Below are 13691 nucleotides of genomic sequence, written 5' to 3'. Positions count from 1 at the left end.
CAAAGGGTTAACGGTTCAAGTCACACGGCCGCCCGGTTCTGCAGCAGGAATTGACAGTTAAAAGACTTTACAAGGTGAAATTCTATAACAGGCACAAATGTGCTCGGCATGCCGCCACATACACACGCTAAATATATAATTCTATCCACCACTGTTCCATGGGATCTCCTTGAAATGGCAAAAAAAACCTCAGCTTCATGTACAGACTTACAACAGACTGGCTCCCTTGAAGGATAAACCCGATGTCATGAGGTAGAGCGAGCGAGCGAGTGGCCAGTCGGTTACAGCTTGCTGCGCAGGAGAGAAGGATAATTGTCGAAACGGCCTGCAGGCTCCCGTTCATAATCATCGGCGGGTGGAGATCAGGCCCTCATATACAGTAGTAGGGCAACAGCGTTATTCTGGGCAGAGGTACCTGTAAATTTAGGCAAGTACCTGTAAATTGAGGCCAGAAACTCGGCCACGTTTATTATTAGAAGGTGGTGGCGGTAGGGGGGGGGGGGCAACGCACCTCTGGCTAGCCACGCTGCCCAGGGCCGCAGCCCTGGGGAACAGGCCTACATTTGTGTTGGGTGGAAAATTGCGACGGGGGTGGTGAGAGGGCGGAAATGTAACAAGGTCCATTAATTTTTCCCTCGTGGGTATCCGGCAAAATGTGCAGTGCAAGCTGGCAGATCAGAGCACCTGGTTTACACAACAAAGGCTCATTCCTAACAGCGTGCTTCAGCCGCACCGAACCTCACAAAAATAATATTCAGGGCCCACCTTGACTCCTCCCACCCTCAACCAGTTTATATACAAGGACTGTTTTCTTGGAATTTCTCTCACTTGATACAGCTATCGTGCTGTGACGGTTCCACCTGAAGACGGAAGCTTGTGTTGCCTCCGAAACGTCGTGATTTTTATTTTATTTTTATTTTACTTTTTATTAATTTTAATTTTTTATCTACGTGACTTTACCGAAAAAACCTAAGAATATGCCCCCCCCCCCACCTTGCCCTCCCGCAGTCACGCGGGCAGTGCACGAGGTGTCTGTAGGTGTCGCTACTGAGCCATTTTGTAGGTCTATAGAGCATGCGTGACAATGGGCCCGAACAATCACAGTTCATAATAAAGTATTCTTGGTTCTTTCGGTAAAGTCACGTAGATAGCAAATGAAAATAAAATAAAATTAAAATTATAAATAAATGTAAAAAATAATAAAAGCAAAAAAAACCACGACGGTCTTCATCAGGCCTGATGAAGACTGCTTGTGTTGTGATCGAAACGTCGTGGGTTTTTTGCTTTTAATATTTATTTATTATTTCATTTAAGTTTTTTTCTATCTCCGTGACTTTACCTAAAGAACCAGGAATATGAATTCCTGCAGTCACGAAAGCTTTAAGTCAAAATTCATAATAAAGGTTTTTGGGTCAGATCGCGTTCGTATAAATGTGTCGTAACCCTCCACCACCTGACACAGCCAATTAGTGAGGGATTTGTCACGTAACCAAAACGCCAATTAGTTACTACTTCAGCCCACCGGTGTGTTGGAGAGTAAATCCACAACATTTACAGTTCGTCTTCCCCCATCATCATTGATCATCTTGATGACGATGATCATGATGATCATCATGATGACGATGACGATTGAGGGTTATTGCCAAATTGAGAAGCACTCCGTCTAGATAATTACGCTGAAATGTCAGTTCACGCTTTTGTTTGTTTCTCAGATGAATCGAAAACTTTATCTGTTGGCCTTCGTGATTTGTGAATCGGTTAAAAATGTTGTCGCCAGGGTGCTCGTTCGCGTGCGTCGTTCACAACACTTGACCCCCCGGCTCTTAAAATCACTGCACTGGCTTCCCATTAGATCCAGCATCGGTTTTAAAATGTCTGCTTATCTTACCTATGAGGCCCTCGTTCGTGATCTTTCTTGGGCCTTCATATTTACAGGAAGTGTCGACAACTTATGCCCCAAGTCACACCTTGAGATCAGCGATCGCTCAACTGTTGGTAGTTCTCAGAAGTCGTTCTCCAGTCAGGATATTTGACGGCCATTTGTTTCAGGAATTCTGGCAAAATTGTAATGTTTTTTTTTCTAATAAAAAAGCATATTGTTTGAGTGAGTGTATTGCTGTGCTCGATTGATTGGGCAATGCATGTTAAACCAGATTTTATTGTACCAGTATAAAATACAATAATGACAGTTGGCAAATAATTATTTGACGTTTTACATCTATTGTGGAATCCATTTAGAACATAATAAAAAGTGGATATTGAAAAATAACAAGTCCAATTAGCAAAAACGATTGATAATATACATCAAAGACATTTGGGAAATTGCTAAGCATCATTTTACAATACCAGACATGTTTGGACTTAGCCCTAACTAGATTGTCAGTTAATAATAGGGTTTTCCCCCTTTTTTTTCTGGCAACAAAACTGAAACCGTTTTACAAGGATTCATGTCTGCATTAACCACAATACTTGCAGTCGAAATGCAAACAAAAACACACTATGATAATATATGCATTGTCCTTGAAACTGATTGGTCTACACCAAGGGACGGGTATAATGACAATTATACCAGGTGCAGAATCGCACCTGTCACGATTTGATATTTGAGTTGTGACAATTAAGAGTTTGCGATTCCACTCAGGAATCAAATAGTTTACTGGCAACGTGATACAGAGCAGTGCCTCAAGCGGACTAACCAACTACGTTTCATACAGCACGCACCGTGTATGAATTGCAATATTTTTTTGGGTCAATCCACGACTGGATGAGGGCCTCCTTTATGCCGTCTAGGTCAATCAAGTTATTTGACCGTACTTCACAGCGCTGGTCAGTTTCCTGAAAGGCGGTCGGCAAAGATGTGGCACCATCGAAAGTACAGGACAACAACTAGATTTTTCTGCACTGCCTGCACGTCTGCTGTCCACCATGCAGCCCTTCGCGACCGGTCGTGCAAGAAGACTTCCCAAGCGCTATCCAGGCTCAACCCTGCTTAGCTTATGAGATCTGGTGAGATCGGGTGCCTTCTGGGCGATTTGGTCACAGGTACATATTTTGTCTTATTTTTTCTGTACAGAGTGCCTTTGATCAAGGCGTTGAACATAATAATAAAAAAACGGTGGATATAAAAATAATAATGATTTAGATGGCTGGGGCATGGAGTGGTGAGTAGGGCTTAGGAAAGGATAGGGGAGGGGAGGGGAAAAGTGGAGGGGCGGGGGGTGGGAAAGAGGAAGAGAATGGACAACGGAGAAGAGGTGAGGCTTTAAAAATGAACCAATCAGTTCCTGCATGTCAAGCGAGCGAAACAACCCATCTTTAATGGACACAATCGTTACACCTGCAATTGGCGACCACGGTTCTTGGCCACTCGTTTGCTCATTTGGGAATGGGGGGGGGATTAATCAACGCTGTCTCTGTCACCCCCCCCCCCCCCCAATGATGGGACAGCCTGACGAACGAGATGACTCCAACAAGAGCGGGCACCTGTTGTTGTCGAAGATCTCGAAGCCGTAGATGTCGAGCACGCCGATGACGGTGTTCTTGCCGTGCACGCGGGGGTCGTAGTCCTTCACCTCGATGACCGAGTTGATTTTGCTCACGATCCAGCAGAAGAGACGCTCGTAGATTGCCTGCACGGACGCACGCATGCACCACGCACCACGCGCGCACAATGGCGCTCGTCAAACTCGGGGCCGGCTCGTCACAACTCCAACACACGATCGAGGCTTATCAATCACGCACAGCTGATAACTGCCAAGCAATGCCTGATAAGATTAGCAAACGGGTGTCCTTACAGCTTATATATATATAAATACTCAAACACAATGGGCATGATTCATATCCTGCAGAGAGGGGAGTTTATGGCCATGTTTGGTGCACACTTGTGGCTAATGGCCGTTTGTGCCGGTAGTTTTCACTCAAGAGGCATTCTAGATAGACATCTGCGTTGGAATTTCTGACCAGTGTGGGTACCCGTGCCAGTGAATACGTTGCCCTCAATATTTGTTCCAATATTTTTAAACACTGGTTCTCCCGTATGTACAATTGGACCACAATTGTGCGTATTAGTCTACATCCCTTGATTTTCAGATGGCGTACTTTCCAACGCGCCGTCGAGAGTAACGCGGCACCGAACTCGAGCGAGCGTCCGCTTGCGGGAACAAACATCAGCTCTCCCTGAGGAGATCCATGCTCGTTTATACCAGAAGGGCCACTCCGCTGTGTATAGCCAGAGCGATTTCTGGGCCTGCCAAAGGCCAGGCTGGACTTCCGGCGGGCTGCCTGCTCGTGTGGATATTCCTGCGAGGGGTCGGGTACCCGCACGGCGAGTTGGAATCACGCCGTGTTGACAGCTTGCTGTTCGCGTCACGTTCACCGCGCCACATCTGATCCTCACCCCAACGGGAATCTGTAACAAGCTACTCGGTTCCAACTCGTTTCACGGGTAAGCCGTGGGTGACCCGAGGTTACCCTTGGGTGACCCACGGGTGAACCGTGAGTTACCCACGGACACCCGACCCAATGCAGGACTCTCCTCGCATATGCAAATTCCCCACGCATGGGGCTCAGTCAGCCGCGGTGCACGTACGCAGGAAACTGTGCAGCGGTTACGATGGGTTGGTTTTATTTTGATTATGTTCCATCATACATAGATAGCCAACTATAGCTACTGACATGCGCTTCCTATTATCCGCGGGGTCCCCCACCGTTTGATCATGGCGGCTGACGGAGGGTCAGCGTTTGCCAAGTGTACGCTCTGTACAAACAGAAAGCAAAATGCTGACCGGTCGCAAGCGGAATTTGCCCCGAGGTAATAGCAATGCCGGCGCAAGCTAGGCAGGGGGGGGGGGGTGTGCACTCGCGAGGGGATGCATGTGATTGGCTACCGAATAAATTGGCGCTGCGGTAGCTAGGAGATGTTATCTGGCTTGCTTGGTATGCAGGAGGCCGTGGGTTTGATCCTGACCCTGACACCTGTATATTTGGTGTTTGCGTGTCTCTTTCCCCGTGGTGGAGTGAATTTTTCTCCGGATCCTCCGGTTTTTCCTCCACATTTAGAATCAACGTCACGCGTTTCGACTATTTCGCTGCTATCTCATTTGTGATGGCCAGGTCGCTTCTGAAAAAGAGCGGTACAGCTCAGTGGGACTTACCTGGTAAAATAAAAAAATGTTCATAGTTTAGTTTTAAATGTGCAGCAATGGATATTTGTGTCAACGGCTGCTGCCAAGCGCACACAAAAAAGTAGTCTTCAGCGTCGTTGAGTACCTACAGCTGGGACACCACGCACTGGGACACCGGATGGTGGGACACTGGAGCTGGGACACCACGTGTTGGGGTGGGACACCACGTGTTGGGGTGGGACACCATGTGTTGGGGTGGGACACCACGTGTTGGGGTGGGACACCATGTGTTGGGGTGGGACACCGCGTGTTGTTGTGAGACGTCCTGGCACAAGGGTGAATCACACCCAGCGGGCGTAAGACGAAGAGAGGAGGGCACACTTTAATTGCATTCAATAAAAGATGATCACAGCAGGCTGATACATTAACAGATTAAGCCAGCCACAGGATTCCAAGTGTGCTCCATTTTCTACTGCAATAACCCTTCCGTGGACAAAGCAGTGGTGGTTGTGCTGGTGCTGGCAGCGGTGGTGCTGTGGTGGTGGTGGTGGTGGTGGTGGTGATGCCGACATTGGTGGTGGTGGTGGAGTTGATAGTGGTGGTGGTGGTGATGCCGACAGTGGTGGTGGTGGTGGTGGTGTTGATAGTGGTGGTGGTGGTGGTGATGCTGACAGTGGTGGTGCTGACAGTCGTGGTAGTGATGCTGACAGTGGTGGTGGTGGTGGTGCTGGCAGTAGTGGTGGTGGTGCTGACAGTGGCAATGGTGGTGGCGGTGCTGACAGTTGTGGTGGTGGTGTTGACAGTGGTGGTGCTGGCAGTAGTGGTGGTGGTGTCGATAATGGTGGTGGTGTTGACAGTTGTGGTGGTGGTGGTGGTATTGACAGTGGTGGCGGTGTTCACAGTGGTGGTGGTGTTCACAGTGGTGGTGGTGTTCACAGTGGTGGTGGTGATGTTGACAGTGGTGATAGTGGTGCTGGTGGTGCTGATGCTGGTGGTGCTGACAGCGGTGGTGGGGATGTCAGCGCCAGGGCTACCTTGGCGAGGGCGTCTCGCCCGTAGCCGGCCTCCTGCACGGAGTGCCCCTTGTCGATGACTTCCCTGTTGGTGGAGACGGTGCGGTACAGAAGCGCCTTCTCCACCGCCTCGGCGCTGGTCGACAGCAGCTCGCCGAGCACCGCCACGATCCGGTCGTCCGTGATCACCACCGCCTCCTCCTCGAACCCAAACTTGATGTCTCCCTGCGGTGTGTGGGGGGTGTGGGGGGTAACCGAAACGTCGAGGCGACCGTGTGGCTGTGAGGTCAGAGTGTTCACGTGTGATTAACCAGAGTTGCAAGGCTTGCTAGTTGATAGTCTCACGGCTCCACGCGTAATTCATCGCTTTAGAACTTGCTTTTCTACGCGATTTGGATAAAATCCAGCTAGATCAGAGGTCACGTAAAAGGATCTAAGAGGTAGCTTCGTGATATCCGCTTCAGGGGTCACAGGAACCCATTCCGCACAATGTATATACGAATCTCACGCAAATTTCGATGTAAAGCTTTCGTGACTGTAGGGATTCATCTTCTTGGTTCTTTCGGTAAAGTCACGTAGAATGGAAATAATAAAATAATACAAATAAAACATAATAAAATAGGTCTGTCTTATCGACAGACCTGTTCTTCACCTGAGGACGGCTGCTTGCGTTGTGGCCGAAACGTCGTGAGAATAATTTTATAATGTTTAATTTTGATTATTTTATTATTTCCATTCTACGTGACTTTACCGAAAGAACCAAGAAGATGAATCTCACGCAGTTATCGCAAGCACAATACGATGCATGCATTGTGAGCGTGCAAATTCATTTGAATGCACGCGTGAACACATTGCTGCGTGGATACTCGTGACGTTCGAGAACCTGGCTTCATAGCACGAGCCCACTCAAATTCAAAGCCAGCGTGTCAGCGGTCGACACTAGCATAGCCACCGGAATACACCAGCCCCTTTTCTTTCTTTTATGAGTGCATAATGCATCCAGTTCCATCAACTCTGTATTTTGTGAAAGTGGTCAGCCTGTCCAACGACTATTTAAACTATTATATATATCAGTGAAAGCCCACCGAGCTATTAGGGCTTATTCAGAGGCAACCTGGCCACACATGATAGCCCATCGAAGTGGCTTATATCATCCATCGCACGTGGGCATTCATAGTAGCAGCCGCGTAATGTAAATGTAGAGGGCAATACTGGAGGACCCCGGAGAAAAAACCCACGTGCTCACAGGGAGCGAGAGAACACGCGGACTCCAAATATACAACAGGCACCGTCGGGGACCGGGATCGAACCCATGGCCTCCTGCATAGCAGGTGAGGGGCTCCTTGCCACCTCAGCAAGCGAGGTACCCGCAGGGCATCATTTCACCCGGGTCTGTCACCCGGACTAATTTTCCACACCCGGCACAGCACATCCTGTACGCCTCTCACTACTGAGGCTGTGGCCACTACCAATCGCTTACCGCCTCCTCCAGTCGACACCAGCGACTCGGTATACACTGACGAGTGAGGAAATTGAAACCCTGGGAGGCGCTGCCGGGCGGCCTTCTCTCACCAGATGCAGGATGCAGGCGAGGATGCGGTAAACGGTCTGCACCTCGTCCGCCTGGAACCCGATCACCTTCATCGCTTCCGCCACGTTCTTAAACTCCCCGCTGTCATTTATTCCGGGCTCCTGTCGAAGGAAGCGAGACACCGACGCAACGTTCACCGACTAGCGCAGTAATTTTCCACCCAGGTATTTCACGGTAATCAACTATGCGTCCCGTGCTCAAATTACGCACACGTATAAAAACAAATTATTGTGAAAATCTTTCTCCCAGGCTGTAAGATCTCAGGTGCAGTGTACAGCATCGGAGATGAGGTTGCATGTACATGCATTTTAAATCCGTATTGGGTAATTGTTTTGCATTGTTAATCATCTGAAATGCAAGACATTTTAAATATGTGTACACAGCACACATACAATCAAGCCCTTGGGGATGCGCCAATCCCTAGCAAATGCGCCAAATCTCATCAGGGGGTTGAGCTGGATAGTGCTTGGATAGGAGACCACCGTGCATTTGATTTTAACTTTTTTTATTTTACCAGGTAGGGCCCACTGAGCTCCATAGTTCGTTTTTAGAAGCGACCTGGCCACAAAGGATAGCTCAACAGAGTGGCTTATCGCGTGGAAATGTAGCAGTGAATTATAATAAGTAAATGTAGTAACTGCCGCCGTCTCTTTGGGCCAGGAAGCCACTCATAATAATTATGAGTGCGTAGTTTTTTATGGTCTCATTCATGCAAATTACATCTCACAATCACTGCGGTACCGCAGAGAAGATTGGAAAGCAGCCAGGCGGTAAGCCGGCACAAACAATTGCCAAAGCTCTGCAGTCCTCTATATATATGAAGATGTTTGCAGCAAATAATTTCCTACATTTATACAAACAGAGAAAACCAATACGTGTGAGGAGGCAACGCTCTATCCCATACAGATATTAATCCACACTTTCTCCTGAGAAGCCAGTGTATGGCACCTCCTGAACGCCTACAGGAAATGAGCTTTGTAACATTAAGTGCGGTGATTCAGCAAACCTCGTACGCCTCGACAGCGCTGGATTACAGGCCACGTACGCAACCAATGCTGCCACCGCTGCCACCACCACCCTTGCATTCCTTCTCAATGCCCTATGAGCCCACAAGTGCCTATTTTTCGCCTCACGGTTTCAACTTACTCCGATTATAAGAAAAATAGTTCCTAAAAAAATGTGAAACCGGTGACTAATGGTTTTGGGTATTAAAAGTTTGGCGCAGCAGAGGGCAACCAGGACACCCTCACGGGCTGGCAGACAGCGCAGAAATTACATTTGTGCTGCATGGCCCCATTCAGCTCTACGTGGGGCTTCACGGTTGAGAAAGGAGACTGCAAAAAAAAAATAGATAACCAGTGATTCTAAAACGTATATTCATAAGTGAAGTTGTTAAAAAATTCTATTTGGGGTGGCACTTCATAGGTGGTCCCTGAGTCAGCGGAGTTGATGTAATGTATCATAACCATGGTCGTAATAATAATTTGTGATTACTTAGGACGCCTCTCACAGTGTCCCAAGGTGCCGCGCGTGAAGAGCACGAAGGTAATAAAGAAGGAACCGGGTGGCAGAATCCGAGCCAGAGAGGAACAAAGCGAATTACATTAGAGGACAACTGCTTTAAAAAAACATCAGTGTAGTGTGTGTCTAGTTTGTTGTCCTTCCACCTCCGATTAGCAACGGTTAGCTACGTATGGTGCAAAAGAAATTGAGCATACACACGTTGGATACTTAAAAATAACAACACTGTCGCGGAGTGCCTGACCTTCAGCACACAAACTGGACGGGGGTGGGTGAGGGGGGCACCACAGTAAAATATCCATTGCAGGAGTTGTCACCGAGTGGTAGTCAATGTATCAACCCCGTTGGGATGATGGACTGAGCGAATCTCCCCGCAACCAGGATTTGATCCGGTAACTTTCCGATCGCGAGCAGAGCGTTCCGACTGCAGCGTCGCCTGCCCAGGTCATTGCACCCTTTCCAATGGGCCGAGGCTACACACCACACGTTACAAGCATTGAACACGTGGTACGCGCTATCAGCCCCCAAGCAATAAAAACAAGCCAACACGCCAACAACGCGCGCATCTCACGCATTTCAAGCCCAGAAACCGATGACCGTCACCGATGCCCTTTAGGCCGAGCCAACCGCACAAACACAGCTGCACATGCACACGCACAGCTGCACGCGCACAGCTGCACGCGCACAGCTGTACGTGCACGACTCACGCACACAAACGTAACCCAAACGACATCACCAGCCCCTTGGTAACACGGTCCCGGTGCCTTACCATTTGCCGCCTCTATATCGGTCCCTAGTGGTGCCATCGGGTGAATCTCACTCGCTGACACATTCCCAACGCTTGCCCAGCCCTGTGAGCAGTTGTGCAAATGCCATTTGACCAAATCACCTGGAATGCGATTGATCTCGTCAAATCTCGGAGGCTAAGCATGCCTGAGCCTGGAGAGTGCTTGGATGGGCGGCCACCCTCTACAATTAGGTCGCCATAGGGCCAGTGGTGCTACGTGGTGGGCAGCAGAGGGCAGCGCAACAAAATCTATCTTCTTACTGCGATGCTTCCGCATCGATGCTCACCGCCTCCATCAACGATCACTGAATGGTGCGGTCAACTATTGTGGAATAACCCCCACGTCATAGGGAGGTACTCATCTAGCAGTGAATTGGCAAGCAAGGCTGTGCATATGTAGTGTTCAACACGCAGGCACACACTCTGGACTGGGAGGCAACACTTTTACATAACAACTTCACGCGACCACGGGGAGAGAGACATGCAAACTCCAAATATACAGGCGCCAGGGGTCCGGATCGAACCCATGAACTACTGTATACCAGGTGAGGTCGTTAACATCTCACCATACCTTGCCCGTGTTGCCTTGGCGGAGGTATTCGTATCGTGAGATGTCTCTCTGTAAGCGCATCGACTTGAGCAGCTGGTCCTGACCTCCCTGCAACATCTGCGCCACTCAACCAGCAGAGACCCAAAACACAAATCCACAGTCAGCGGCTACGCGCGCCTCGGTCAAACCCGCCACAGAAATTGCCCGTTCTGCAAATTCGACGTTAAAAACGTCGGGAGCGTGCTCATGCAGATTCGCAAAGCACGAAGCGGCTAAATCCTCAACGCGCATTCGCGAAGAACACGCAAACACACAAACAAGGAGTTTGCAAATAACGGGGGACGTTTTCAGGCAATGGGCCCTCTTTCGTGGGAATTCCCAAAACATCTATCGTTATGAGTGGTTTTTCTTCTTCGGTTCAGCACCATTGCCAAATGTGTTCGGTTGTGGTTGTTGTTTTTAATTCAGGAAAGGGGATAACTCCGGGGAATGTAGGCGTTCAATGTGCAAGTGGAATAACACGTAATAGAATAAACAAGACGTAAATGAGGTCCGCCTCATGGCATAGGAACTTAACGTTTGGAACGCAAACGAGGTGGAGACTATGAAACCGCCTGTGATTTGGCGAACCCCAGGCCTCTGTCTTGATGATAATCGAGACGTTGCGACGACGGCGAAAGGGGGACCGTCATCTTCTTCGTCGAGCCGCTGTGCCCCCAACTTGCGGCCGTGTACATTTAAATTTTAAAATTAATAAAAGTAAAATAAAAATAAAATTAAATAAAAAAATTACTTTACCGACAAAACCTAAGAATATGAATCCTTGCAGTCACGAAAGCTTCAAATCTAGAATTAAAATTTTAGTCCACGAGCCTGAGTGCACGTCCCTTGCTGGACAAGTGCTTTGCAGCAGCATTTGCTTAAAAAGCAGGCCACAACTCTGGACCCAGTTTCAACTCCCACAGACTCATCAGTGGAGTGACGTCTGTTATATGCGAATATATTAAAAGGTGAGAACAAAAACAAGCTTGCAGAGGGGGCGACTAGAATGTGTAGTTATTATTTAAGTTTTTTTTCTTTCAAGTTTCATTGATTAGGTATAAGCCCCGTGAGCCATGCGGCTCTTGAGTCGGGTGCAACCGCAACAAACTAAATGTGAACAGAGAACATCTTAAAGCGACGACGCGCAACAGAAACACTGAGAGTAGGCCATCACGTCAAGCAATACCTGGTAAAAGGAGTGGAAGTTGCGCTCCCCCGACTGCTGGAAGATCACCCGGGACTAGAAACACAATGAGGAGGCGATGACACGACACACGAGCATGAGGTCACACCAACAACAACAGCAGACCGGGTCAATAGCTCCACTAATCACCAGCCCCCCCCACCACCACACCAACCTGACAACCTCCCAGCCTGCCAACCCCGGGTGTTGAATTCACTGTCGTAATTCGATAGGGAATCAATTATTGTGTGAACATTGTGCTGAATGATGTCCCATGGGCCAGGGCAAAAAGATTTGTACTACTTAAAGTTAGTGGTACCAATTTATTCACACGGCTACTACCAGTTAACTGTTGATAACCCACTCATTTCAAATAGTCATCGCGCAATTCACTGTTGCTGTCCACGTAAAATAATTGTCACCACGAATCTTATACCACCTCGGGTGGTACCGACGAATTAAATAACTGATCTGGGCTCATGGACTAACAGGCGGAACCCACGTGGCTACAGAGGCAATGTGAAATTATTAAACACAAACACACAAACTGGCAAAAAAACACAATCAACGTTGCAAACTCGAGGATCGACATCCATCGATGCATGAACACAACGTTTCACTTGTACATTTCAGCTCCATCTCCAGTTACAGTCTCCCCCCCCCCCCCCACGTCTTGCCCCCCACTTTCACGATGCACGGGCTTCTCTAACCACGTGTAACATAGCCCCCCCCCTCCCATTCATGTGCAGACTGGGTGCTTCTGGATACAGCCACTGCACGTGTCGTTTGGCAGACACAAGCACGCAACTGTGTAACGAGTTCCTGAGGCTTAAGGTTGCGTTGTTGCTGGAATTTACTAGGTCCGGATTTTATTTTTTTTGGCAGGTGAGAATTAACAAAGGAGCCCCATGTACGAAGTTGCCAACGCCGCCAACAACACAGGCTGGCTACATATGTGTGCCGGCCTTAATAGGTGCTCGCTAACACCGCCCTCTGGTGTGCCGTGCCGGCCTTAATGGGCCCTCGCTAACAGCGATGAGTCTCACTCTGGGCTTTGAACTTCGGAAGTCTGAGTGTGACTGCTGGCCACGGCTGATATCCATACCTGTCCTGGGTGCCCTCCACCCTTCACCCAGCCACGCTGACCAGCATGGTGAAGTATGGTCAAACATCCCCTACAACCGAAAAGTTATGGAGGAGGCCTTTATCCAGCAGCGGATTGATGAAGGGTTCTCTAAATAATAGCGGCAATTGCCACATTAGTCTGTCAAGCTAAACAGGGGATCTTTGTCTTTGGGGGTCGTCAGGACTATGCGATGATCTTTCAAACCACACAGACGTTGCCACTTATCAGTGGCCCAAAATATAACCTGAATCAACTTGTCAAATACAAGGAGTGGCAACAGTCAGGAGCCATGCGTCTCCATGGTAAGGGAGAGCAGATGCACTTCTCAATCCATCTCACGCACATTGAACATTTCTCAACACGACCACGTAAATCTTACGCTACACACTCAGCCCGTATTTTCAATAAAGAATTACAATATATTGCGCACAGCGTGGTGATCCTAAAATTGCAACAGTTTCTGAACTTTGCCTCTGATCCCCTCCCCCCGCCTGCTGGAAACGGTCTGCTTGTACACATGCTGTGTGTGTGTGTGTCAACAAAACTCAGAACACACCACCTTGGCAAACACCTCGCGAAAACGCAGCGAAAACCAAGCTCTAAACATTTTAAATAAAATATAAACTGCAGACCTCCATGGCAACACAGCTATATATGGCATTCAGTTTGGGGTTTACGGTTGCATCATCAACCACAAGATTGCTCAACCTCCCACAGCGGCTGGCGTGTAGTGCCTACAAAACTGCATTAGATAA

At 48.6% G+C, this 13691-nt stretch overlaps 1 protein-coding gene across 1 annotated transcript in view; it reads right to left on the bottom strand.

Moving 5' to 3' along the window:
- Positions 1–13691, bottom strand: part of MYO1D (myosin ID) — a 143889-nt gene that overhangs the window by 81907 nt on the left and 48291 nt on the right. The window contains exons 5-9 of the mRNA XM_078596413.1: positions 11814–11867; positions 10607–10702; positions 7709–7828; positions 6158–6361; positions 3484–3629 (exon numbers count right to left, since the gene is read on the bottom strand). Coding sequence (XP_078452539.1) covers positions 3484–3629; positions 6158–6361; positions 7709–7828; positions 10607–10702; positions 11814–11867 — 620 coding nt within the window. The remainder of the gene's footprint in view (positions 1–3483; positions 3630–6157; positions 6362–7708; positions 7829–10606; positions 10703–11813; positions 11868–13691) is intronic.

Source organism: Lampetra planeri, chromosome 1 (genome assembly GCF_965212315.1).
Source record: "Lampetra planeri chromosome 1, kcLamPlan1.2.h2, whole genome shotgun sequence".
In the NCBI taxonomy this organism is placed as follows: Eukaryota; Metazoa; Chordata; class Hyperoartia; order Petromyzontiformes; family Petromyzontidae; genus Lampetra; species Lampetra planeri.
This window is presented reverse-complemented; position numbering and strand designations above follow the sequence as displayed.